At 36.3% G+C, this 26,699-nt stretch overlaps 1 protein-coding gene across 1 annotated transcript; it reads left to right on the forward strand.

The window, feature by feature from the left end:
• Positions 1 to 17,340: 17,340 nt before the first annotated feature.
• ALG10 (ALG10 alpha-1,2-glucosyltransferase) lies at positions 17,341 to 22,699 on the forward strand. Its single transcript, XM_090275511.1, has 3 exons — positions 17,341 to 17,640; positions 18,944 to 19,141; positions 20,826 to 22,699. Exons 1-3 carry the CDS (start codon positions 17,458 to 17,460, stop codon positions 21,879 to 21,881), a joined length of 1,437 nt encoding a protein of 478 aa, XP_090131637.1. The 5' UTR covers positions 17,341 to 17,457; the 3' UTR covers positions 21,882 to 22,699.
• The last annotated feature ends 4,000 nt before the right edge of the window (positions 22,700 to 26,699 follow it).

Raw genomic sequence — 26,699 nt, forward strand, 5'->3', positions numbered from 1 at the left:
TTCTTCTAGTGAACTCTTATTCCTCCTTTAAAATTCAATTTAAATATCATCTCCTCTTAGTACCTGCTTCTCTTCCAAAATTAATAACTTAATTTTGATCATAATGTTGTACTTCATGTAAGTTTTACTTATAATACTTATCATCCATTACATGATAGTTATTGGTTTGCAAGTCTGTAAGCAACCATGGATAGCTTATGTCTTTTCATTTTTTTAACTTTTGTACCTAATATAGTACTTAAATGTTGTAAAGCCAAAATTGAATTGAAGGACCTGGTGGAAACTTCAGCTGAATCTAGTTCACTGTTGACAAGACAATTTGTAGAAGAGTGAGAGAGTTTTGCAATCATGTAGTTCAGCAATCTAATTATACAGATAAGGAAACCAAGGCCTGTGGAGGTTTGCTGACTTGCTAAAACTCAGAGCTGCTTAGTGGCATAGTCAGAATTAGAATTTAGTTCTAGGGTATCCCAGCACTGCCACAGTATTTTTTGAGCATGTAAACAAATGTAGGACAGTCTACCTTACGAAGTGCCACATATTGTCAAGAATTTGGCACTATAATTAGTACTTTTTCTCATGTAAGCAATGATGTCCAATGTTTTCCCTATGTAACAAGAAGGTGATTAACACTAATTTTAATTTTATCTTGAATACATAGCGCCAGAAGGACATCCTACTGTATAGAATGCCCTGCCCCTATTTAAAGTGGCAAGCTCATAAACCCATGCATATAGGTATTATAAGCAATATTTCCCCTCTCTCAGTGCCATGTGATTTGTCAATTTCATTTATCACTGGGTAACAGAAATTGCCCACATACTACTTCCTAAACTGTGAGACTCAATAGTAATGTCCTAGTCATTTTCACTAAGTAGCACAGGTGGAACATAAAGAGACGGATGATGCTAAAGCGTGAGAGTCAGAAAGGTTTTCCCTTTACCTAGAGAACAAGGCACACAGAAGAGGGACAAATAAAAGGAAAGAAGCTGGCAGCACAGTTCCATTTGTCGTACACTCGCCTTGAGCAGAGGCAGAGTGGAACAAGGCATGATAAGGTACAACAGGCTGAAAATCTATAGAAATCAGAAAACTAGTGCCTAGATATGGAATCTCTAGTCATGTGCATAAGGCAGGTCCATGATTTTCATTTTTCTCACCTATAAAATGAGAAAGTTGGACAATAATAATTGCAAAAGGCAGTGGAGTTGGTTAAGAGGCATTGTGCTAGGTGCTTTATGCATATGATTTCATTTAAAAGTATAACAACCTCCAGAAGTTCATATTGTTGTCTCCATTTTACTCATGTATGTTGAAGAAGTGCTAGGGATAGGATTCAAGCCCAGACTTGTTAAGTCCATTATGCTATTCTAGCTCCAAAAGTGTATCATTTAATGGAACCCTGTAATCAGCTTGAATGTATATTGTGAGTGACATAACAAAGATCAGCATTCTTCTGGGGAGGTAGCCACCTTCCACTCGGGATGCTAGGTTTGTACAAATAACACGAAGCAAACATGCTAAGTACAATGCAGGAGTGCGCACAGCCTACTGCTGCATCCAACAGCACCTGACCGCTTCACAGACAAAGAAGTGAGCGCTCAGTCACCAGCAGAAAGTCAGGTACTGTGAATGTGCAGTCTTTACATGTCCACTTTACCTTCTGTTAGCCCCAATTTCATTTCTGAAATCAAGACAATCTAGATTGTTCTCCTCCATTACACAGAGAAAAGGATAAGCACAAGAGTGTAATCTCATGCCATCCCCATATGTAAGATGTAACATCTAAAGGAAGAACTATATAAATGGAAGACACATTAGCAGTCATTGAGCCATAGCTTAAGGGGGATAAAAAAGTGCAACCCTGACATTGGCTTGAATTTTATAAGTTTATATGGAAACTAGTTTCTGTGTCTTTTCTAGAAAACACTTTTAACTAATTTATAGATGTTGCCCATTATGTAATAGATAGAAAGGAAGGGTTAAAATAAAGAGAAAGAAGAAAGAATGAATGAAAGAAAGAACGAAAGAAAGAAAGAATAAAGAGAGAGAAAGAAAGAAAAAAAAAGAGAAAGAAAGGAAAGAAGGAAAGGAAGGAAGGAAAGAAAGAAGGAAGGAAGGAAGGAAGGAAGGAAGGAAGGAAGGAAGGAAGGAAGGAAGGAAGGAAGAGAAGAGGGAGGGAAGAAGTGAGGGAGGAAGGGAAGGAGGGAAAGAATGGAGGGAAAGAGGAGGGAAGGACCTTGAATTGGAGCTCAGATATTTTATTTGTTTTTGCCTAGGTGTCGGGTTTCTTTGTAACCTTGGTTAAACCTGTTTTTTTCTGGACCTCATTTTCATTTGTAAAATGAGAAGATTATATTACTTCTAAAGCCTTTCTTATTTGTGCTAAAAGTAGGTGCTACATTTATGTTCTGAACAAATGCACTGCTAAGTTTGTAATACTGAAGACTGCCCACATACAGTGTTTTATTGATTCATTCACTCAACAAATATGTACTAAGAGCCTACAATGTGCCAGAAACTGTTCTATGTGATCAGAATACACCAGAGAACAGACACCTTATGCTTCACTTTCTGTGACTGTAACCTTTACTTTCAAGCAGTGCACAGAAATGAGAATCCATGTGCGTTACTTTGGGGAATCAAAATGTATCACGTAAATGAGAGGCCTCCCAAAGTGTCTGGAACACTGTATCTCAGGAAACTGGCTTCTTCTGTCAATGCCACCATTAGGAGAGTCACGCTGTAATGTGTACCTGCCTCCAGGACAAATCTCTGCTTTCCAATTCCCCTCTGCTGGAAGTGCTGGGGTCCTTCTAAGCTGAGCCCCCTGTCTCCTTTGCAGAGGCTTCTTCTTCACTGGCTGGGACTGAGGCCATCTCTGCCTGGGTCACCTTAGATCCTCCTTCCTTTGTCCACTGCTATGGCTTTGGTCAAAAGTCTCCCTAGAACTTTGGCAGTGTTCCTTTAAAACACTCTGTTACTACCCCTTCTTCTCACATGGAGGGATCATTCACATCAGTCAGTAGCTCTCCCTGGAAGGGGATCTTTTATAGAACATAAATGATACATGTTCACTCCAAGGGATCTTTACTTGATTCACAGAGACCTGCCTTCAAAAAGGAGTCAGTAATTCACTTCATGTGTAGTGGTAGGAAATACGATGTTGGCAAGAATGGCTGTGATATGGCCAACTTCCTCAGTGTCTAAACTTGGCAGAGCATTTGATCTCTCAGTCATGAATTCCTGTGCAACTTGGAGTGTTGTTATAAAGATTAAATCAGATATTGTGCAAATGCCTAGCACCAAAAACCAAGCATTGCATAGACAATACGTCTGTCACCAATAGCCAGAAAGGACACCAAAAGATTCACATAAATAGTCAATTATAAGTTATATATAAGAATGTTCAAATATGAGATTTCTTAATGTTGGAGATAAAACCTGAGAAACAAACTGATAAATTCACTAACTTACTATTTATACTATGGTCTCTAGTTTCCAGCATAATAAACAATAGTTTCCTTCCCTAATACCCTAGGCAAAGTTCTATAATGAAATCAGCTGTTTCTCCAGATGCACGATTCTAATTTCCTTGGTGTTAAGATCACTTATGTCATTTACAGGATATCTCACCAATAATTTTGAAAAAGCAATCTTGGTGAAGGAATCTGGGTTCAAGTCATAGATTTACCACTTTACCATCTACATGACCTGAGGCATGTAGGCCTTACTAGGCCCAAATTTTTTCAGCTGTAACACAATAATCTATAGCTGCTTTACCAGTCTTTGCAGATTTTATGTAAAGACAAAAAATTCATACTCTACTATGAGCCTGTAAAAAAGAAGGAACTCTTACTTTTTGTGACAGCAGTGACGGACCTGGAGATTATTATGCTAAGTGAAATAAGCCAGTTGATGAAAGACAAATACCATATGATCTCACTTATATGTGGAATCTAATGAACAAAATAACCTGATGAACAAAATAGAAACAAAGGCATAGATACATGGAACAGACTGATAGCTCTTAGAGGGGAGGGGAAAGGGGGACAGGATAAAATAAGGGGAAGGGATTAGCCAAAGGACATGTTTGCATGACCCATGGAGATGGACAATAGTGTGGTGATGGCCAGAGGGAAGGGGACAAGGGCAGGCAGTAGGTGGGCAAAGTAGGAGGAAATGGGGGACTCTGTAATAGTGTAAACAATAAAAATAAAATTAAATAAACTCATACTTTTCAGTTTTGTGAATTTGGGACTTTAATAAATAAGCGATATTATTTTCCTAATATATTTGAATATATTCAAATAAAGTAAAATTTATTTTGGAATATGTATACACATACATACATATATATATATATATATATATATATATTTATAATAAATAAATCCAGATTTATTTTCTGTTCTTAAAAACTAAACCTTAGAGAGGAACTAAAACTTGTAACCTGTGAAAAGCAGTCATCAATCTTTTCTCTCCTGGTCCTGTAAAAATAGGAAATAGCACCATCATGAGACCAGAAGAGTAATTACAATATGTGCTGAACTAAAAGTAAGTGATGTAAAGATGCCACTCCTCCACCCACCAATAAAACAATAAAACCTGAATTACCAAATCTGATGTACAGAGCATTATTTTTTTTGTATTAAAAGTTATTTTATTTTTCAACTAACTCACGTATATAATTGAGTCATTATCTGTGGTACTTACATTATCATTAAAATTCTTCAGCAGTCCACTATGAGAAGTACAAATAACTTTTATTGTATATATTAAGGTATACAGTGTAATGTTTTGATATACATATACATTGTTAAATGATTACTGTGATCAAGCTAACTAGCCTATCATCACCTCACATAGTTATAATTTTTTGTGTTAGTGGGTAGTGAGAACATTTAAGATCAACTTTCTTAGCAAATTTCAAGTATAAAATACAGTGTTATTAACCGAAGTTACCATTCTGTACATTAGATCTCTAAAACAATGGTTTTCAACCAGAGTGCCTGGGCACACAGTATACCTCAAGTATTTTTACAACATGCAATAATACATGACTATTTAGTCAGGGTCACTGACCTTTCCCCCTTAGATTGCTAAATAAAAAAATGACAACAGCCAACACAAAATAGCCATCCGGTGTGAATGAGTCAAAATAATATTTATGCTTTTTGTCAGATCTTTTCTGCTGTGTTGCAAAATTTTAGTAATTAGTGTGTCATGAGATTAAAAAAAAAAAGGTTGAAAATCACTGCTCTAGAACTTATTCATCCGGTACAACTGAACCTTTGACCCTTTGACCAATATCTTCCCATTTCCACTATCCTCCCAGATACCAGCACCAACATTTTACTCTCTACTTTTATTAATTCAACATTTTTAGATTCCATATATGTGGTATAATTCATTATTTGTCTTTCTGTGCTTGACTTTTCTCAGCATAATGTCCTCCAGGTTTGTCCATGTTCTCACAAATGGCACTATTTCCTTCTTTTTAAAGTTTCAGAATATTCCACTGCCTCTGTAGACCACACCTTCTTTATCTGCAAATGGACACTCAGGTTGCTTCCATATTTTGATATTATAAATAAGCTCCAATTAAGATGGGGGTGCAGATAGTTCCTCGAGATACTGATATTATTTCCTCTGGATATATACCCGGAAGTGGGACTGCTGAATTATATGATAGTTCTATTATAAGTTGTTTGCGGAACCTCTGTACTGTTTTCTACAGCCACTACACAATCTTACATTTTTACCAACAGTGTATTAGGGCTCCCTTTTCTTCACATCCTCATCAACACTTGTTATCTTTTCCCTTTTGATAATAATTATTCTAATAGGTGTGAGGTAAATATCCCATTGTGGTTTTGATTTGCTTTTTCTTGATGATTAATGGTGTTGAGTACATTTTCGTGTACTATTGGCCATTTAGATATCTCCTTTTGAGGGATATCTATTCAGGTCCTTAGCCACTATTTTAATCAGAGATTTTTTTTTTTTTTTTAGCTATGAAGTTATCTGAGTTTCTTATATATCTCAGCTGTTAACCCTTATTAGATCGTCGGTGGCGGCGGCAGCCGTCCGTCTCGAGAGACGATGGTGTAGCTTCTTAAGAGTCTATCTGCACCGCCGAGAATGGCTGTGCAGTCCGACTCGGGAGTGACACGGTATCTGTCTCCTCCCGTGTTGAATCGACATCTTTCGATGACGCTGGAGTGTCCTCTCCAGTGAAGCTGAAGCTACAGAGCCTGGGCAGGGTGATATGGAGGGTCTGCTGTTGCCCATGCAGCAGACCCAACCCTTATTAGAGTTTGCAAATATTTTCTTCTGTTCCATTGATTGGCTTTTCATTTTGTTGATTATTTCCTTTGCCTTTCAGAAGCCTCTTAGTTTTATGCAATCCCACTAGTCTGTTTTTGCTGCTTTTGCCTATACTTTTGGGGTCTTGTCCAAAAATCATTACCCAGACCAATGTCAAGGAGCTTTTCCTTATCTTCTCGTCTAGTAGTGTTGTGAGGTTTTGTATTACATTTAAGTCTTCATTTTGAGTATATTTTTGTGTTCATTGTCAGATAAGGGTTCAATTAATTTTTCTGCATGTGGAACTCCAGTTTCCCCAATACCATTTATTAAAATGACTATCCTTTCTCTGCTGTGTGTTCTTGGTAGCCTTGTCAAAATCAGTTGACCATAGAAGCATGGATTTATTTCCGGGTTCCCAATTCTGTTCCCTTGGTCTACATTCCTGTTTTTATGCCACCATCATTCTATATGCTCCTGTAAGCAGCATATTGTTGTTCTTTCTTAATCCATTCAGTCACTCTATATTCTGACTAGAGAATTTAACCATTTAATTTAGTGAGGTAAGGAATTATTGTTGCCACTTTGTTGATTGTTTTCTGACTATTTTGTACTTTCTTTGTTCCTTTCTTCCTCTCTTGCTGTCCTTTGTGATTTGATGTTTTTTTTTTTTGTAGTGGTATGTTTTGATTTCTTATTCTATCATTTTTGTAACTACTATAGGTTTTCTATTTTTTTGTGGCTTTTATAAAACATCTATCTTATAGCTATAGCGGTCTGTGTTAAGCTTTCCATTTTAATAGCATACAAAAACTCTACACTTTTATCACCTTTCATTGATGTTATTGATTTCACAGTTTACATCTTTTTGTATTGTATATTCATTAATAGATTATTGTATCTATTGTTGTTTTAGTACTTTTGTCTTTAACCTTTATACTAGCATTATAAGTGATTTGCACCCCACCACTATAGTATTTTGAATTTGACTGTGTACTTACTTTTATCAATGCTTTTATACTTTCATGTGTTCTCATATTATTAATTAATGTTTTTATTTCAACTTGAAGATTTTCCTTTAGTATTTCTTATAAGGTAGGTCAAGTGTTGATAAAGTTCTTTTGCTTGATTGTCTAAGAAAGTCTTTATTATTCCTTCATTTCTAAAGGACAGCTTTGCTGGATATGGTATCTCTGATTGGCAGTTTTTTTTCTTTTAGGATTATTGCAAAGCATATTTTCAAAATACAGTAAGCTACACCTTCTCTTTGGCTTCTTCCACTTTCCATCATAGCACTTTGTAATTTCTGTTTTATAAAATAGAGTTTATTTATTTGTAAAAAAATAAGTGAAGAATTTCCAGTGTTAGCATAAGAGACTAATATTGTCAGTGGATAATTCTTAGAGCACTCCTCTTTACAACATTCTGGGTTCTCCAATTTCTTTTCTATACAAAATTTACCTATTTTATATTTTTTCTGTTTTCTTATAGAAATGTAAGTTGATGTCGAGCCAGATTATGAGTGGTTAAGCTAAATGCTTTCAAGGGTATGTTTAGGTCATTAACTGAATAATAATTAATGGCCTATTCATTTATTGGCCATCAAACATTACTGGAAATGTAGTAAAAGGGAGAAAAATAGATTTATCAGTAATTTTGTGTGTCCTAAGTTTGGTTGATTGGAATTCTCCTTTATATTACTTAAACTTGGAAAAAGAGGGTGGGCTGAAAGGCATAAAAATGGGTTTTAAATTACCTTATAAGGATGCTATGATCTGTAGGCATTTTTTGAATAAGCTGTGTGTATTGATTTCCTAATGCTGCTGCAACAAATTGCCACAAGTTTTATAGCATAAAACAACATAAACATATTATTTTATAGTTTTGAAGGTCAGAATTCGAAAATGGGTTTCATGGTGGAGGATTTCATTCCTTCTGGGGACTTTAGAAAAGAATCTGTTTCCTTGATCTTTTCAGTTTCTAGAGTCCACATGCATTTCTTGGCTTGGTGTCCCTTTCTTGCAGCATTCTGACCTCTGATTCCATCATCATATTTCCTTTCCTAACTCTGACCTTCTTACCTCCATTTTATGAGGACCCTTGTGACTATATTGCACCTAATTGAGGATAGTCTCCCTATTTTAAAATCCCTAACCTAATCACATCCATAAAGTACCTTTAATCATATGAGAAAACATAGTCACAGGTTTCAGGGATTAGAAAGTAGATACCCTTGGGGGAGCCATTATTTTGCCTATCACATGGGGGTATGCTATTCTGGAGAACAGCACATATACATTTTGTATGTTGAATCCACCATGTATTAACTATAGTGTTTCCAGCAGGTTGCTAAAGTTGTAGGCTTTTCTGCTCCAAAGCTATAAAATGGTGATCGTAGTTACATGTGTCTACCTCATAGGATTGTTGTGAGAATGAAATAAACAACATACATAGGGCTAGTTGGGTAATGCTTGACATCCTGACTACATGTAATTTGCTAGGCTAGTGTTTCTAAAATTTGAGTGATTAATAATGCCTTTTAAGGAAAAAAATGGTTTCTTCAGTATTGATAAAATGTTGAAATTACACTGTAATTTAAACAGGTGCATCATTAAACTAGGTAAGCTCCATTTGCTTTAGTTCTTCTAAAATATATGAAGCAAATTTACAAATTAAATAATCAGTATAAGAGGTCTATGTGATTTAATTTATTGATGTTAATTTAATTGGGGAGCTAATTTTATTTTGGAAAAATGAATCACTGCTTTTAACTTGAACTGCATACTTGCTACTATGCACAGTAAGACATTCTTATTTACTATGATTTTGTGAAGCCTGAAAACTTCCATCATCTTTAAATATATAAACTATTTGGAAACCTTCATTATTAGCATGGGAGACCATATTATGATTTGGGCTTCACATGCTCAAGCCTAATTATTAACATAAAAACAAACAAAAGTGCTTAACTGGCCATGTTAAACTCTGAGAGCATTTAGAACTATGCTTCCCAGTACAGTGACCACTAGTTATGTGAGAATACTTACATTTGAATTTAAATTATTTTAAATAAATTTTTTTTAGAAATCTCAGTTCAACAGCCACACTTGTCCCATTTCAATATTTAATAGCCGCATGTGTCTAGTGACTACCATTTTGGATAGCATAAAACAAAATATTCATTATCATAAAAACTTACACAGCAATAGTTTAAAATATACTTACATTGATCTTTTTAGATAGTAGTTAATGTAAAAACACAAAATTTAAAAAATTTTAGAGAGACATCCATGAACCCTCAGAGGTTGAAAGACAACTATGGTAGATAATAAGAGACACTATAATAGATGATAGGTCATGAGTAAAAGAAGTAGTTCCATCTTGTTAACTACTTCCCCCTAGTGTTGGTACTTAAAAAATACTTGTTAAAAGATTGAATTGTTGATTTAAAAAGAAAACTCTGTATCTAAGTTATGTTTTAAAACTAAGAAGTTTTGTGGTGGAGTAAACATACTAAGGATAGAAAATTGAGTTTGTATCTTTTATTTATCAAATATTACATTGATATAATTAAAATAAATATTTTTTACATAGTTCATTATTCTACCATGATGGTTATTGTAAATGATACTAAACTTGTAGTTAGAAAACCTTCCTTATTGTGCAACTGAGTTAATTTTTCCAAACTCCACTCTTCTCATCTATTATATTGCACCTCACATTATAGTTGATTAGTGGTATGCTATGAATAATCAACATCAATCATTAAGTAGTTTATTTTGATTTATTATCCTTACTGAATGGGCATTGACACAGTAACAAATTTTGTGGAATCTAGGACCGTACCAGGGTTTCAAACATGTTTGTTATTAATGCTGATGTCTTACTCTACTGTACTCACTGAACCAAAGTGTTTTTACAAAGCTATAGACAAATTGAGATTTTAAAAATTTAAACACTTCTTTAATTAAGCCAGTGTATCTGCAATCTAAAGGAAATCGATCTTTATTTTGCTGTTGTAGTTTTGATTTTACACGGTGAGATCATTATATAATTTGAAAAATTATCCCCATGTTGTTTGTATTGTAAATTCATGTTTTTTAAACTATTATGATGAAGACTATACAGTGTGAACATTTTACCTGTTATCTTATTGCATAAACTTCACATACTGGTATTGAGAAAAGTCTTCCTGTACCACAAACAGCTCTAATAGATTATTGATATCTTTTTAGGAAAAGTGAAATGAGCTTATCAATGATGAAATAAGTGTATATATCCTACTTTATGGAAAATAAGGTATTTCATTACTTGGCTCTTTGATTTATAAAAATAAAAAATTTTATGGAAATTCCCATAAATGTGCCTAAGTGAAATATAATGGAATACTTATATTTCTCTTGAGAATACTCTAATTTAATAAATTTGTATTTCTCTGAATTTGAAGGAAACAGTCTAAAACTGTTTGCTATCAAAATGTAAATCTAACATCATCCTGTCAGTGACCTACTCTTTCCAGGAAAAAATATAGAGCACAATAATTTAATTCATGCAGGAAAAGTATTCCATTAGTGCAGATTTACTTTCAAAAACAGGATAAAATGTTGACTTGGAAGTGATCTCAGCCCACATCTTTTAAAAGATTCAACTTTTCTTACTCAGGGTGCAAGTACTTCTAAAAAGTATATAGGAAATAGCTATATTTCTCTTAACCACATCATTTTCAGACAGACAAGGTTTGATATGAATTATGTTGAAAGATCAGTAAGCTGGGCATGACTATGGACAATAAAACATGGAATATAATTACCTTTGAGAATCAATGACTCTTAAAGAGCTGATATGCCCCTCATGTATTTTGACAACTGAAGTAACATTGATGTCCTTGCACAAAGTGATATATTAAAGCACATGACTGACTGCCGTGGGGATTAAAATGGCTCTTTAACAAGAAGTGCCTTATGAGGGGAAGTTCCTACAGAAAAATTAGCCAGAGAGGGGGGTATAAAATCCCTGTTCCTACAGGTAGCAGCCTTGTGTCTCTCTCTCATCCAGTAAAAAATATCCAGAAATTCAGTGACCTAGAGAATCTTCTTGTCTAATGCAGAAGTATAATCGAAGATTTAATGAATTGATGAATTATTGGTGCTCTTAGTAGATTCACTGTCCTAAGGTAGCACAGTTATAGAGGTCTGGCTGGGTTGGAGGGGAGAATACATGTGTTTATGTTATAAGTAGTAACTCGTCGTCGTCGGCAGCCGTCCGTCTCGAGAGACGATGGTGTGGCTTCTTAAGAGTCTATCTGCACTGCCGAGAATGGCTGTGCAGTCCGACTCGGGAGTGACACGGTATCTGTCTCCTCCCGTGTTGAATCGACATCTTGCGATGTCGCTGGAGTGTCCTCTCCAGTGAAGCTGAAGCTACAGAGCCTGGGCAGGGTGATATGGAGGGTCTGCTGTTGCCCATGCAGCAGACCCCCCCTCTCTTCGCAGCTGAAGGATCCAAGGGAAAGACGGAGTCAATACAGCTTGGCTTCAGGTGCGCCGCAGGAGTTGCCGGTGTTGACTACAACGTCAAACCGCCTTAGGGACTCCGACTCCGGATTTTCTGTCGGGGTTTACTCCCCTAGCCTTTCCCCTGAAGAGGTATGCCGCAAGGCAGCGGAGGTTTTTTGGAATCAGAGTTTTGTTGAAATAATGCTGTTATTGAATACCCAGATATATAGGCTTTTGAATGCTGCCCTGGTAATCTCTTTATCATTGATATAACTTATAAATTTTAATGATATCTTAATACAAGGCAATAGTAAGGTGTAACTATTAGGTTTATTAACAATTGCTTATACCGGGGATTGGCAAACTATAATCTATGTGGCAAATGCTGTCTGCCACTTATTTTTTAAACAAACTTTTATTGGAATACAGTCATGCTTTTTTGTTTATATATTGTCTATGACTACTTTCATGCTGCAGCAACAGAGGAGTAGTTACAACAGAGGCCATATGGTCCACAATGCTGAAAATATTTACATTCTGGATCTTCCCAGAAAAATGTCTGTCAGCCCTGGCCTTATATTTGTGGAATAAATGCTGAAGAAAAAAGATGAATAATAGTAAAATTATTAATAACAGGTTGAAAAACTAATACCCCTTCTCAGAAGTTCTCATATTTCCAGAGCTTCTTGCCTAGGTCAATGTCATTGAATGTAAGCCAATTACAAAGCTGTGCAACCTGTTCTCTTTATCTCTGAGTCTCTTTTGATTTTGTTGGTTAGCTTATTTTCAACTGCTAGAGGGAACAGGGATTAGGCCCAGAAACAACACACTGGGTGGGAGGCTTCAGACCACACCAGGGCATGACCCAGTAAGCTGCACAAGCAACACACCCAAAGGGAGATTTTGGCAGGCACAAGACCCAGCTGGGGTTAATTCTGTCTTACGGGGTCAGCCTTGCAAAGCATCTCAAATGCTGTTGGTGGGGTCAATTCTCACAGTCAACCAGTCTGAGGGTCAACCCTACCCATGGCTGGGCCAACAGTAGTCAAGATCCAGCTATAATAGGAGTCTCAAAAACTACACAAGGGACATTTCTGGAGCACCTAGCCCAAGTAATCAGAAAGACTGTGCCACTGAGCCCCATAAGACACTTCCTACATAAGGCCACCATACCAAGAATAGAAGGCATGAAAGGCCTACCTAATACAAAGAAACAAATACAAGCAGGCAGCCAAAATGGGGAGCCAGATGAGGCAGAGCTGCCTCCAATGCCTCAGCTCAGTTGGAAACTTCTCTGTCCAGCAGAGGTTTCACAACCATGGCAGAACAAATTTATCTAGGACACTGTATTTTGTTAGGGGAGAGGGGGCGGGAGATACAAGATCAAAATTCATAAATCATCAATTATCTTTTAGTCACCTGGATTACAGTTGACAGTTACTGATTATAGATATCAATATAGGGGGCACAGTGACCAGTCTGTGTTAGGGTCTATTAAACATCTTGATGCCACACTGGCATTAGGTGAAAGGTTCCATACATTCTTTGCTACAGATTGTTTATAGTTAACTAAGAGATAAGAAAAGCAGAGCAAGCTCTAGAGCATAATATGTATTCTTTAAACCCAATTCCCATGGGAACCCCCTGAATGGCCTTTGGTCCTGTCTGCCTCAGCCTTCCATTTTTCAGTTGAGACTTAAAGGCCTCCTGGAGGCTCACAGCTTGGGCTACAATTCCTGAAACCACAAGGAGCAGTGCCCCACAGACAAAGAAACATACAGCAAATGAAAGAGAGAGAGAGAGAGAGAGAGAGAGAGAGAGAGAGAGAGAGAGAGAGAGAGAGAGAGAGAGAGAGAGAAAGAAAGAAAAAAAGGAAAGAAAAGAAGGAAGAAAGAAAAGAAAGGAAGAGGGAAGAAAAAAGAAAGGAAGGAAGGAAGGAAAGAAAGAAAAAGAAAAGAAGGAAGGAAGAGGAAAGGAAAGAAAAGAAAGAAGAAAGACTAAGAAAATAATCCTATTTACAATTGCCTCAAAAATATTTAATAATAAATTTATCAAGGAGGTAAAAGATCTGCACTCAGAAAATTATAAGAAACAGAAGGAAGAAATTGAGGAAAATACAAATAAATGAAAGCAAATACTGTGCTCATGAATGGGGAGAATTAACATTATTAAAATGTCCATACTATCAAAAGCAATCTATAGATTGAACATAATTCCTATCAAAATACTAATGGCATATTTCACAGAACTAGAACAAATATTCCAAAAATTTATATGGAACTACTAAAAATCCTGAATGGCCACAGGAGTCTTGATAAAGAAGAACAAATTTGGAGGTATCATGCTCCCTGATGTCAAACTGTACTAATAGTCTATAATAGTCAAAGCAGTGTGGTACTAGCATAAAAGCAGTCATATAGATCAATGGGTCAGAATAGAGAGCCCTGAAATAAACGCACATCTATATGGGCAATAAATAGTTGACAAAAGAGCAAAGAACATACAATGGAGTAAAGACAGCCTATTCAATAAATGGTGTTGGGAACATTAGACACGTACATGCAAAAAAGTGAAACTAGACCACCTCTTACACCATATAGAAGAATAAATTCAAAATTAATTGAAGATTTAAGTGTAAGACTTGAAACCATAAAAGTTTTAGAAGAGAACACAGGCAATATAATCTCTTAGCTATATTCTCCTGACATATCTTCTCAGGCAAGGGAAACAAAAGAAAAAATTAACAAATCATCAAACTAAAGTTTTTGCATAGGAAAGGAAACCATCAACAAAATGGAGGGTCCTCAAAAAATAAAAAAATGGAACTGCCTTATGACCCAGCAATTCCACTTCTGAGTATATATTCAAAGGAACACAAAACACTCGTCGGCTGCGGCGGCGGCAGCGGCGGTGGCAGCCGTTCGTCTCGAGAGACGATGGCATAGCTCCTCGAGAGTCTATCTGCACGGCCGAGAATGGCTGTGCAGTCCGACTCAGGAGTGACAATCCCTGCCGCACTTGTTACAGGTGAAGGCAGATGGCTGTTGTTGCTGCTGTTGACGCTGCTTCCGCCTCGATCTTTTCTGGACCGCCTCCTCGTTGCGCGCAGCCTCTGCGCGTGACGTACCTTGCCTGACCGCGAGCCTCCAGGCTAGGCGGTCGTCTGCTTGAACTTCTAAAGAATACATGCACCCTCTATGTTCATTGCAGTGTTATTTACAATAGCCAAGATATGGAAGCAACCCAAGTGCCCATAAATAAATGAGTGAATAAAGAAGTTCCATATATGTATGTGGAATATTACCCAATCATAAAAAAGAATGAAATCCTAGCATTTGCAATAGTAAGGATGGACCTAGAGGGTATTATGCTACGGATAATAAGTCAGTCAGAAGAAGACAAATGCCGTATGATTTCACTTATATGTGGAAACTAAAGAAAAAAAACATAAACAAACAAAATTGAAACAGACTCATAGATACAGAGAACAGACTGACTATTGCCAGAGGGCAGGGGGTTGAAAGACCAGGCAAAAAAGGTGAAGGGATTAAGAAGTTCAAACTGTTAATTATAAAACAGTCATGAGGATATAAAATATGGCACAGGGAACATAATAATATTTCTGTAACTATGTATGGTGCCGGGTGGGTACTGGAAACATCGGGATGGGGGGCACTTCGTAAAGTGCATGACTGTCTGACCACTGTACTACACACCTGAAACTAATAAAAAATAATACTGAATGTAAACTGTAATTGAAATATTAAATTTAAATGCAAAACCTTAATAGCTTAAAACAACAGGAGAAAGAAGCATCCTTATTTCCAGTCAATGTGATACAAAGGGATATGAATAAACAGGTCTTGCTAAGTTTCCTCCAGTTTATATTTATTTTATACCCTTTGTCCTACCATATCCTTCCACAACTTTCCAATCTTCATCAAACCTAGCATAAAAACACTCAGGTTTAATAGGTTCCTAGGTTCTTTACTTCCTTATGAAGACTTCAGTATCGCATAAAATTTATGGTAAGTAAATTTGTATACCTTTCTTTTGTCAATCTTTGTTATAGAGGCCCCAGTTGGAAGTTTAGAAGGGTAGAGGAAAAAGATATCCCCTGCCACTAATAAGAATATTACAACTGAGCAAGTCATGGGACTTGGGGCCAATTACTCATAGATCCTACCAACTTCTTGAAGATTGGATCATGGGGAACTAATCTTAAACAGATCAGTACAGAACAAACTTAATAAAATAGGAGCTAATAAGGAAAACAAAGCTAAGAATTACATCAAAGTAGGATCCTGACATAATTTTATTCCAATGGTTTAAATATATTCCCATCCTTCCCCTTATTCACCTCTTACCCTTCTTGCTAATGAGGAAATAGCAGAGACTGAATAGAGACACAGTCAATTTAATTTGACAAACTTGCCTAAATCGGGAGAGTCTAAATTAGCTTTGACCCAGAGAAAGAGCTGAGGTTTGCAACTCTAAACAAATCCCGACTCCTTTTTGTTGTATTCTCGACAAACACAACCTGACCGAGGTTACCCAAGAGATCATTTTTCTACAAAACATTGCCAACTATGCTCAAGGTAAAATTCCAAGACATATTTATCTTCATCATTCTTCAGATACTTTCTCTCACCTTCTGACTCCAAGCCCCAATACAAGAAATACGTGAAGTCTACATAGTCTGTAAAAGTTTTAACTGCATAAAATGAGAAAGCCATTTGGGGGGCTACAAATAGAAGTCATACATAATGCCAACCATGAGCGTGCTTTCGATTATTATTTATATAGGAAAAATTGAATGCTTTAATGGGGAGATTAACAAGCACAATCACAGGCACAACAAAAAGCCTTCCTTACGGAAAACACCCCATATTAAAAAATAATTGCTTTCTCCAACTCCCACACAGTACTGTGATCTGGCTGTCAGAGTGTACTATGAATGCCCATTTAACTGATCACCGTTGAGAGTATTGGCATTTTGAAATGTTTTTTTTTTTTTTTTTAACTTAATCCTTTAATTAGTTAAATTCATTAGCAGTGAATGGTCTCTCTGGACCTTCAGATTAGCTTCAACAACCAACGCTCCCCTCCCACCCTCCAGAGCTGATGAAATCAAATGCCTTGGAACTGCAGTAATTCACATCATTTAAGAGAATACAGAAATACTGGAGAGGCGAGGAGGCATGTGCAAATTTTTATAGCTTGGGGACTGCAAACGTGGGGCAATGACGCCACCTCCTGATAAGAGATGGGAACAAGCAGGGAAAAAGTCGACTAACTTGCAGGATAAGCACCTTCTTGCTTTCAAAGCCTAAAGCCGCGTATGTCCCAGGCTGGCAAACTCTGAGGCCCGCCCTATTGGAGACTCTGACCACTCAGTGAACAGGAATCAACGTGATTGACAGAGAAACAGCCCGGTCCGTTACCTAAATTCGTCACTCCGGAAACAGTGACCCGATCTTTCCGGAAACTCAGCGTCCGCTCTCTCCCAGCGTCCTTTGTTTTCCGGCTATGTTCAGTCCGGTTCGGCCAGTCCCGCGTTGCGCGCCCATTTCGAGCCCAAGTTTAAATCTCAGCTTCTCAGGCTCGAGAACCTGGCACAGATTTTCCAGGACTGGGTTCTCGGGCGGTGGCTATGGGGGCAGGAATGGCGCAGCTGGAAGGTTACTATTTCTCGGCTGCCCTGAGCTGTACCTTTTCAGTGTCCTGCCTCCTCTTCTCCGCCTTCAGTCGGGCGCTCCGGGAGCCCTACATGGACGAGATCTTCCACCTGCCGCAGGCACAGCGCTACTGTGAAGGCCACTTCTCCCTCTCGCAGGTGGGGTCCCCACCCTGTCCCCACCCCGTGTCCCCACCCCGAGACAAGCCAGGGAGCTAGTTCTCCCACCCTTATGCTTAGCTCCCTCCGCTCCACTTTCCAGCCTCAAAGCTTGAAAGGAACTGGGTAATCTTATCGCTCTTTGAAATCTGTGAAATGTTTGTTAAATAAATGTACACAGATGTGTCTCCTAGGAAGTAATGTTATAACATTAAGGAGCTGAGTTACTGCCCCTTTTCATGGCGACTGATGATAGTTATCTCAGTTTTTTTCCCTTACCCCCTGTAGGAGGCCGTGGGCAGCTCGTAGGAAAGAGCAGAAAACTTCACATTAGCTCATCTGTCAGGCACCTCACTGTGTTTTGGGGATGGGATAGGGTGAGGAGGGGTATCTTCAGTCACCAAGAAGCGACAAGTTATCATAATTCCATCCTTGGTGTTTTGGGGACTCTGATAACTGGGTAAAGTGGCAACTAATGAAGTGGCATCATGTTTGAATATGTAATTGGCTATGTAAATACATGGATAGAGATACAAAAATGAAATATAGCAGGCCCTGGAATCACTTCCTTTGTTCAGGTACTTTCTTATAACCTTGATGAGTAGGAACTTAACTCTTGGGATAAAATTGGTTTCGCTATATGTTTCACTTACAGCCACAGAACAGATGTTAAGTGAAGACTTATTGTAGGCACATTATTATACCTCGTCTGGTGAGGAAGTGTAGAGTAGTGGTTAGAAATATAAAGTCTAGTTAGAGAAAGAGCTGGTTTTAAATCTCAGGGTTTATTGACTAGTTATTTGACCTGGTAGATTTCTGAGTTTCAGGTTACTCATCTGAAAATGACAAGAGTAGTATCTACTCTAGGGCATGTTGCAGGATTAAATGCAGAGGGTTTAGCACAATTCCTGTCTCAGTACATGTTATCTTTCATTATGGAGCCTGTGGTTTGATCTTTTCAAGCACTTCTTTCTCACTAAACTCATTAGAGTTCCAGCTGGTATTTCCACACTTAAAAACTGGAGCATTTGTGATTTAATCACTGAAATACAAGCTTTCAGAAGAGTGGGTCCTTCTGAAAAGTAGAAACTGATTTTAAGTTGTCTACTGATTGGTGATACCTTAACAATTATAAAGCAAAAGATAAGCAAAACTTTAGAGGCAACATCTGATCGGCTGAAGACTTACTTGTGTTGCAGAATAACTTCTAAACATGCCTGATTGTTGGTAAAGATGTTTTTGAGCTTGACATATTTGTGTCAGTCTCTTGCTGTTGCTTCATTGTCAGCCTTTTATTTTTAAGTGGGACCCCATGATTACTACGTTGCCGGGCTTGTACCTGCTCTCAGTGGGAGTGGTCAAACCTGCCAGCTGGATCTTTGGATGGTCTGAACACGTTGTCTGCTCCATCGGAATGCTCAGATTTGTGAATCTTCTCTTCAGTGTTGGCAATTTCTATTTACTATATTTGCTTTTTCGCAAGGTACAACCCAGACACAAGGTATGTTTTCAAAATAATTAATTATAAGTTTATATGCAGTTAGGTCCACACTTAACGATAAATTGATTTTATGACGTTTGGTGGAAAATGTCTTTAACACTTAGTATTTGTGTATATTTCGTAAAGATAAAGCAAGACCTCCACCGCATTTTAGAAGAAATTAATATTTAAATACTTGAATAACTTTTATTTATTTATAAAATCTAAAGTAAATGTTTGCTCATGAGTCAAACCCATTCAGTTAATATTTACTGAGCTTACTCCAGGTGTTAAGCACTGAAACTGTGGAGGTAAATGAGGCAATCTTCAAGAAAGTTACATTTTCATTAGGGGAAACAGACTTTAACTGAGTTTTTAGGTGACTTAATGCAGGTCCTAGAGGTGAACTGCCTGGATTTGAATTCTGTCCACTTACTAGTTATCTTACTTTAGGCAGGTTACCTCTCAGTAACTCCATGTCTTCATCTGTTAAATGGGAATAATATAGAATCTACCTCATAGGACTGTTATGAACAATAACAGAGATTAATGATGGAAGTGCTTAGAACAGTGCCTGATGTACTATGGTAGTTAGGACTCAATAAGTATTCATTATAATCTTGTAATTATCTTTAACTTAAAGAGGTTAGTTCAGTAGCATGCATTATGAGAGGGAGCTAGGTATAATTCCCTGGACACAGAGAAGGAGCATAGCACTTACCGCAGCCTGTCTGGGAGGGAGCAGTGTGGCTGGCAATGGGAGAGACTTCACAGGGAAGGTGGTACCTGCTCTGACTCTTGATGAACAGAGAGGGTTTTAAGATGGGAACGAGTCCTGGCAGGAGAAGCATACGCACAGGTGGAAGGCGTGAAAAGCAGGTGCAGGGAATTGGTGCTCAGAATTAGAGTATTCCAGTAGTATAGGGGTGTGAGGCTGGAGAAGTAGGTGGGAGTCATGAACATCTTTACATGTCATGGAAAGGATTTTGAACTTGATTAAGTGATGGATAACGCTTAATTTTAATCAAGGCAGTGGCATGGTTTGATTTTGTGATTTAGATTAAATGAAGGCTGCGATTCAAGATGAGAACACTTTAAAACTCTGAAAGAGTATGTCAGAAAGGCTAAGAAAAGATATTTTAGACTAAGCCCTGTATGTTCAAGAAAATACAAGTAATTTCAACATGAAATAGCAAGATCATTGAGTATGGTAGTATGTATGCTATAGACATATTGACATTCTCTAGTGCAGAGTTTTGAAGGGATGCCCTTAAAAGAAATTGGTGATGACAACTGTGAATCCTTATTGAAGGCCTGAAGGCTTAAGCTTCGGAGTGGAAGCACTTGCATTTTGTCCCTTTCGTCTCTCCTTGTTCCACATAAAATGCTGTTCAGTGTCTTGTACACAATAACTTCTTAACTGTGGAATGATTCAAAGTATTTTAGGCTATAGAAGCTTTGGCCCCCGCATTTATTGTCTTACCAGCTTCCCAATGGATAGGTGTAACTAGAAAGTGCCAGAGTGTTCTTATAAATATGTATGGTGTTTTTGGAAAGCCAGAAGTAAAATTAATATTGAATAATTTTATTTAAATAAGATTCATATACGGTCTTTTTCTTTAAAGAAGTCTTTTCAATAACTCAACAGAAAACATATTTGTTTTATTATGAAAATAATTTTAACTGTGATTTCTCTTCCTCCTAGGCTGGCTCAAGTATCCAGAGAATCTTGTCAACGTTAACCCTAGCAATATTTCCTACACTCTATTTTTTTAACTTCCTTTATTATACAGAAGCGGGATCCATGTTTTTTACTCTTTTTGCCTATTTGATGTGTCTTTATGGAAATCATAAAACGTCAGCCCTCCTTGGGTTTTGTGGCTTCATGTTTCGTCAAACAAATATTGTCTGGGCTGTGTTCTGCGCAGGAAACATCATCGCACAAAAGTTAACCGAAGCTTGGAAAACTGAGCTGCAAAAGAAGAAGGAAGAGAGGCTTCCCCTTGTTAAAGGACCATTTTCAGAATTCAGGAGAATTCTTCAGTTTCTTTTGGTTTATTCCATGTCCTTGAAGAACTTGAGTACGCTTTTCCTTTTGACATGGCCGTACATCCTTCTGATGTTTCTGTTCTGTGTTTTTGTTGTAGTTAATGGTGGGATTGTTGTTGGTGATCGGAGTAGTCACGAAGTCTGTCTGCACTTTCCCCAGCTATTCTACTTTTTCTGTTTCACTCTGTTTTTCTCCTTTCCTCACCTGCTATCTCCTACTAAAATGAAAGCTTTTCTTAGCTTAGTTTGGAAACGTAGAATTCAGTTTTTTGTGCTTACTTTAGTCTCTGTATTTTTAGTTTGGAAATTCACTTATGCTCATAAGTACTTGCTGGCAGATAACAGACATTATACATTCTATGTGTGGAAAAGAGTTTTTCAAAGATATGAAATTATGAAATATTTGTTAGTTCCAGTCTATATATTTGCTGGTTGGAGTATAGCTGACTCATTGAAATCAAAGTCAGTTTTTTGGAACTTAATGTTTTTCATATGCTTAGTTACTGTTACAGTTCCTCAGAAACTGCTAGAATTTCGTTACTTTATTTTACCTTATGTTATTTATAGGCTTAACATACCTCTGCCGCCCATATCTAGACTTGTTTGTGAACTGGGTTGCTATGCAGTTGTTAATTTCCTAACTTTTTATATCTTTCTGAATAAGACTTTTCAGTGGCCAAATAGTCAAGAGACCCAGAGGTTTATGTGGTAATATCACAGATATCTTGAACTCTAAAAATAGATTTAATATTTGACATTCCAACAGGAGCAACTGAGCAGGTAAAGATTATGGACTTTTTTTAGGTACAGTGGTGATTCTCAGCTCAATCAGATTGTTTTATTTTTAAGCATTGGATATATGTGTTTTAAACATATGTAACAAATCCAAGGGAGCTAAGCGGTAAAGAACTTAGGAAAGTTTAAGACTTGCTCCATAAACCTGATTAATAATGGGAAAATAAAATTGTTTACGATTATCTCATGATATCGCTGGTACTGCTGGCCACTCAAAAGCTTGAAAATGTTTTATAGATACAAGTTCAAGAAAACTGAGCATGTATTATAATATTGGAACTTATGTATTCTCTTCAGAAAGCAATAGACAAAATATTTGAAAAAATATTTACTAATGATCAGGTAATATTCTTGGCTGAAAAGTTGTTTAACATTTTTCAGTACATATAATTTTAATCATAAGGCAAAATAGACACATCATTAGTAAATGTTATAAATTTGAGGCTCTTCTGTGCCCACCTGTGATTTAAATTACTGGTTTTTGATGATGGTGAAGCTCTTTCACTAATTTCTAATGTGAAATATGTGATAGCCAAAGATAAATTGTGTTGATGATGATACCTTTCAAAAGGGATTTTCTTTTTGTAATATGTTACTGTATTACTGTATTTCTTTCGCTGCCGTAACAATTGCCACAACCTTGATGGCTCAAAAAAATTGTCTCACAGTTTTGGGGCGTGAATCTAAAATTACAGTGTCAGCAGGCTTGGTTCCTTCTGGAGACTGAGGGAGAATCAGGTCCATGTCTGTCTCCCAGCTTTTGGAGGGTGTCTGCAGGCCTTGCTGGTCCTTGGTTTATAGGTGCACCATTCCAGTCTTTGCCTTTCTTTGTCTTTAATAGCCTTCCCCTCTGTCTTCCCTTCTTTCTCTTATAAGGACAGTGTCGTTAGATTCAAGGCATGTATAATTCAGGGTGGTCTCATGGCGACATTAACTCAGTAATACCTACAGAGACCCTTCTTCCAAATAGGGTCACGTTTACAGGTTCCAAGGAAACATATCTTTCTGTGGGACAGTCTTCAACCCACTAAAGTTACCAAAGGAGATTTTAGGATAAACTTCATGAAAATGTAGGAAATAATTTCTTTTCTGAGATAGTTTAAATAAAATTTTATCTTTACTGAGGTTAAAATGACTTTCAAGGTCACATAAATACATAACTAAAAGTAATTGGTATTGATGCCATTATACAAGGAAAGTTAGAATTGAAAGGAAGTTTAGATATCATTTGATCTAGTTTTATTATGTAGATTAGGGAACATCTTGGGCAAGATTTTTGTGTGTTGGATTTTGGATTCTACGTCTATTTTGTGTACATTCATTGGATTGTCATTCCACTTCAGAAAAGGATTATTTGGATGTGTTCACTTTGACGTGTACACTTAGAACTGTGACTAGAATTCATGTTTTAACCTCATTTTATGTTTGTGAACTTTTTAAAATAGCTATGTGAACAAATTACTTTGTCTTAGATATTGAATAATGTTTTCTCTGGGTTTTAAATAATAAGTGGAATTGGAAAGTATTTTGCATTTGCTAATATAAAATTGTGTACAGGTGAAAATTACAAATATGAGTAATAAATACAGAGCAATCTTTTGATGTACTCTGCTCAGTACTTGGAAAAGTAGATTGATTTATTAGTTACAACAGTGTAGGACAAATGTTTTTACCCAAACTTTTTTATTTAATTTGACAAGAAAGCACACTCAAATAAATTATTATTTATAATTCCAGGAAGTCAAAATTGAAAAAAAAAGTAATTTAGGAAGGATGGCTTTCTTGTTTGGTACTATATATAAAAGACATTTTGTGTTTCAGAATATATCTGAGACGGAAAAACTTTTTCTTTCTAATCTAGTCTGGCAATAATGAGGACACCGTTCCACCCCATAGACTGGGGGAAGCACTGCTCAAGTTATTATTTTTTTTAATCCTTACCTGAGGATATTCTTTTCAGAGAGAGAGGAAGGGAGAGAGAGAAAGGGAAACATCGACGGGTTGCTCCCCGTCTGCTCCCTGACCGAGGATCAAACCCCCAGCCTCCCAGTGTAAGGGATGATGCTCAGCCACCTGAGCCACCCCGCCAGGGCTCTTGCAGTTAATTTTTAAGTTCCTGCTAAGAGATGTTTTGGAGAAAAATCTGCATTCAGAGAAAACAGGTTAATCTTAGATGTTTTCTATTAAGTACATAAAATAAGTACTTAAAATTTTAGAAAAGAATGCTGTGAATTACAAGGTGCTATAGAGCATTGCTTTGGAACATATCCTAAGTGATCTTTGTGTTTTGAACATTTTTAAAGAGTTATCAAATAGATATTTGCAATGTGAAATTAAAAAAAAATTAGACTTAATTTCTTGATTAAAAGTTGATAAAGTATTGATAAGCTAGAGAGCCTTGCAGTTATTGATATTAAAGTGTATAAGTAGGATTATAATACAGGATGTCCAAAGAATTTAGCACATAACTTGTTTAGGCCCAGTGATAAATCCGTGTGAACTTTTTTTTTCCTTACATCAAATTTCATAGATACAGTGTATATATTATCTTTATATAGTATTAGTAAGGTTTGAAGATGCTGTGTTTTCTCACATATTATTTATGTTTTCTCTTAGTGGGTGCCCATAATTCTTTTCTAATGCATCTGACTGTATTTAAATTATTTGGAAATGTAATGTTCCTGACGTTACACATAGCATGTCATTTGGCAAGAGAAATCATTTTGTTAGAGCTCTGGCCTCTTCTTTTTCTTAAAGTTATTTCTGGAATATGCTTAGTCTGTCATAAAATACTTTAATATGAAGAGTGTAATGCAGTTGATTTCTAACAAATAAGTAGCACACTGCAGTACATTTCTAGTTTGAGTTTAACTGACTCTGGGCTTGACTTCAATGGCAGTTGAACTGCCACTCTATATTTTTTTCTTTGTAATTGAAGACACAGAAAAAAAGATTCTCAATTTTTATTTATACCCCTGAAATAGGAGACTATTATATTAGATGCACTTTATTTTTTAAATTTCTAATTAGGGTTGACTACAATATTAGTTGCAGGTATACAACACCATGGTTAGACATTTATGTAACTGTTACAAAGTGGTCACCTTGATAAGGCTAGGATCCACTTGGCACCATACATATTTGCTATAATATAGGCTGTATTCCATATGCTGTACTTTATGTTTCTGTGACTATTCTGTAACTACCAATTTGTACATTTGACTTACTCGCCTTTTTAACCCATTCCCCCACACCCCCTCCCATCTGGCAACTGTCAAAATGTTCTCTGTATCTATGTAGACTCACTTCTCAATAAAATTTCATATAAAGAATTCATGTTCATTAAGTTAGCATTTATTGTCTTTAAAGCAATCAGCATTTCATTAAAGAGCAAAACAATGTATCATGCAAATAACATGAAAAATCTTTTGTAATAGAAATTTCAGCATGACTTAGGAATAATGGGCTTGTAGAAAAAGCATTAAACGTGGCATATAGAATTTTTTGTATCTGATTATGGCTTTGAAATCAATAAGGCAAATGGTTTAATCTTTGGGCCTCATTTCAAATGAGTATAGTGTTTGTCCTAAATGTTCGGTTCCTGGCACATAGCTACTCTCATTTCAAAAAGAATTCAGCCCCTGCCGTGTATCCAAAAAGTTAATAAGTTGTATAATAAACAATGAGTAAGTGTATACTGAATGAAGTTTCTAGTATAGAAAGAAGTAAATATCCTAGAAAAAATTTACTGTATAATCATTAGCTAGTTTTAGGAAATAAATCATGTATTTCTTAATGAGAGCCATCCTAAACTTTTCTGCCTAAATGTTCTGACATAGTTTAAAAACTATTTACTATGGGGCTTAATACTTACACATGTATTTATTTGTAAATGTTATATGTTTATAATAGGATGTGATTTAAAAATTATTGCTGTTTATTTAAAATCATAAAATAACTTTCAGCCATTAAATTATAATGGTAGAACCGATGGATAATAGACTTAAGGAAAAAGAATTTTCAACCAATTATAAATATTTTGTGTTTTAGTTAGGCTTAATTTTACTACTTTAGGGATAGTTGTTATCTTTTATTTAGGGTACTTTATGTATTTAAATGTTGACAAGACAAACATTTTTAACATATTAAAATGTATACCTGAGAAAATTATAATAAAAAGGATATATTGAAGTTACATTTTTAAAAAAAATCCATGAATCCAGCACTAAATTCCTTCATACTTGGAAATCATTTCTAGGATAAGAGATTTTGCCACAGTGAAGTAATCCATCATATGATATTGCACTTCATAAAAAATGAGAACTGGATGTATTTAGTATAAATTTGAAGTCAATCTATCATCATCAGACCAAAAGAGATAATGGTATTTATCTAATGACAAAATATTAAATATTGTATTGATTTTTCACACTGATTAGGAAACCTAAGTTCATTTTAGTATGTCTGTGTGTACAGCACTTCCAAAATAATTGCTATCATTTATAGAGCACTTACATTGTCCTGAGTGTAACACTATCGGCTGATTTACAATTATTGTCATGTTTGATTCCTGTTAGCTGGAGAAACTAAAGATCAAGCCGATAAGGTAGCTTGCAGAATTTAATGCTGTCACTTTAGAACATAGATTGGTCTGATTCCCAAGACTTTTTCTTACTCTGCCCTCACTGAAAGTTTTTCATTAAAAGTAGAATATGGAGAGAAAGGTGACAACCTA

Source organism: Furipterus horrens, unplaced genomic scaffold (genome assembly GCF_987537825.1).
Source record: "Furipterus horrens unplaced genomic scaffold, mFurHor1.1.pri manual_scaffold_4, whole genome shotgun sequence".
Lineage (NCBI taxonomy): Eukaryota > Metazoa > Chordata > Mammalia > Chiroptera > Furipteridae > Furipterus > Furipterus horrens.

Bases quoted from the DNA above. Each gene is read 5' to 3' on its own strand.
- ALG10 (XM_090275511.1), top strand. From the start codon at position 17,458: ATGGGGGCAGGAATGGCGCAGCTGGAAGGTTACTATTTCTCGGCTGCC. The intron at 17,641-18,943 runs GTGGGGTCCCCA...TTTATTTTTAAG, and splicing joins GCCACTTCTCCCTCTCGCAG to TGGGACCCCATGATTACTAC. The intron at 19,142-20,825 runs GTATGTTTTCAA...TCTTCCTCCTAG, and splicing joins AGGTACAACCCAGACACAAG to GCTGGCTCAAGTATCCAGAG.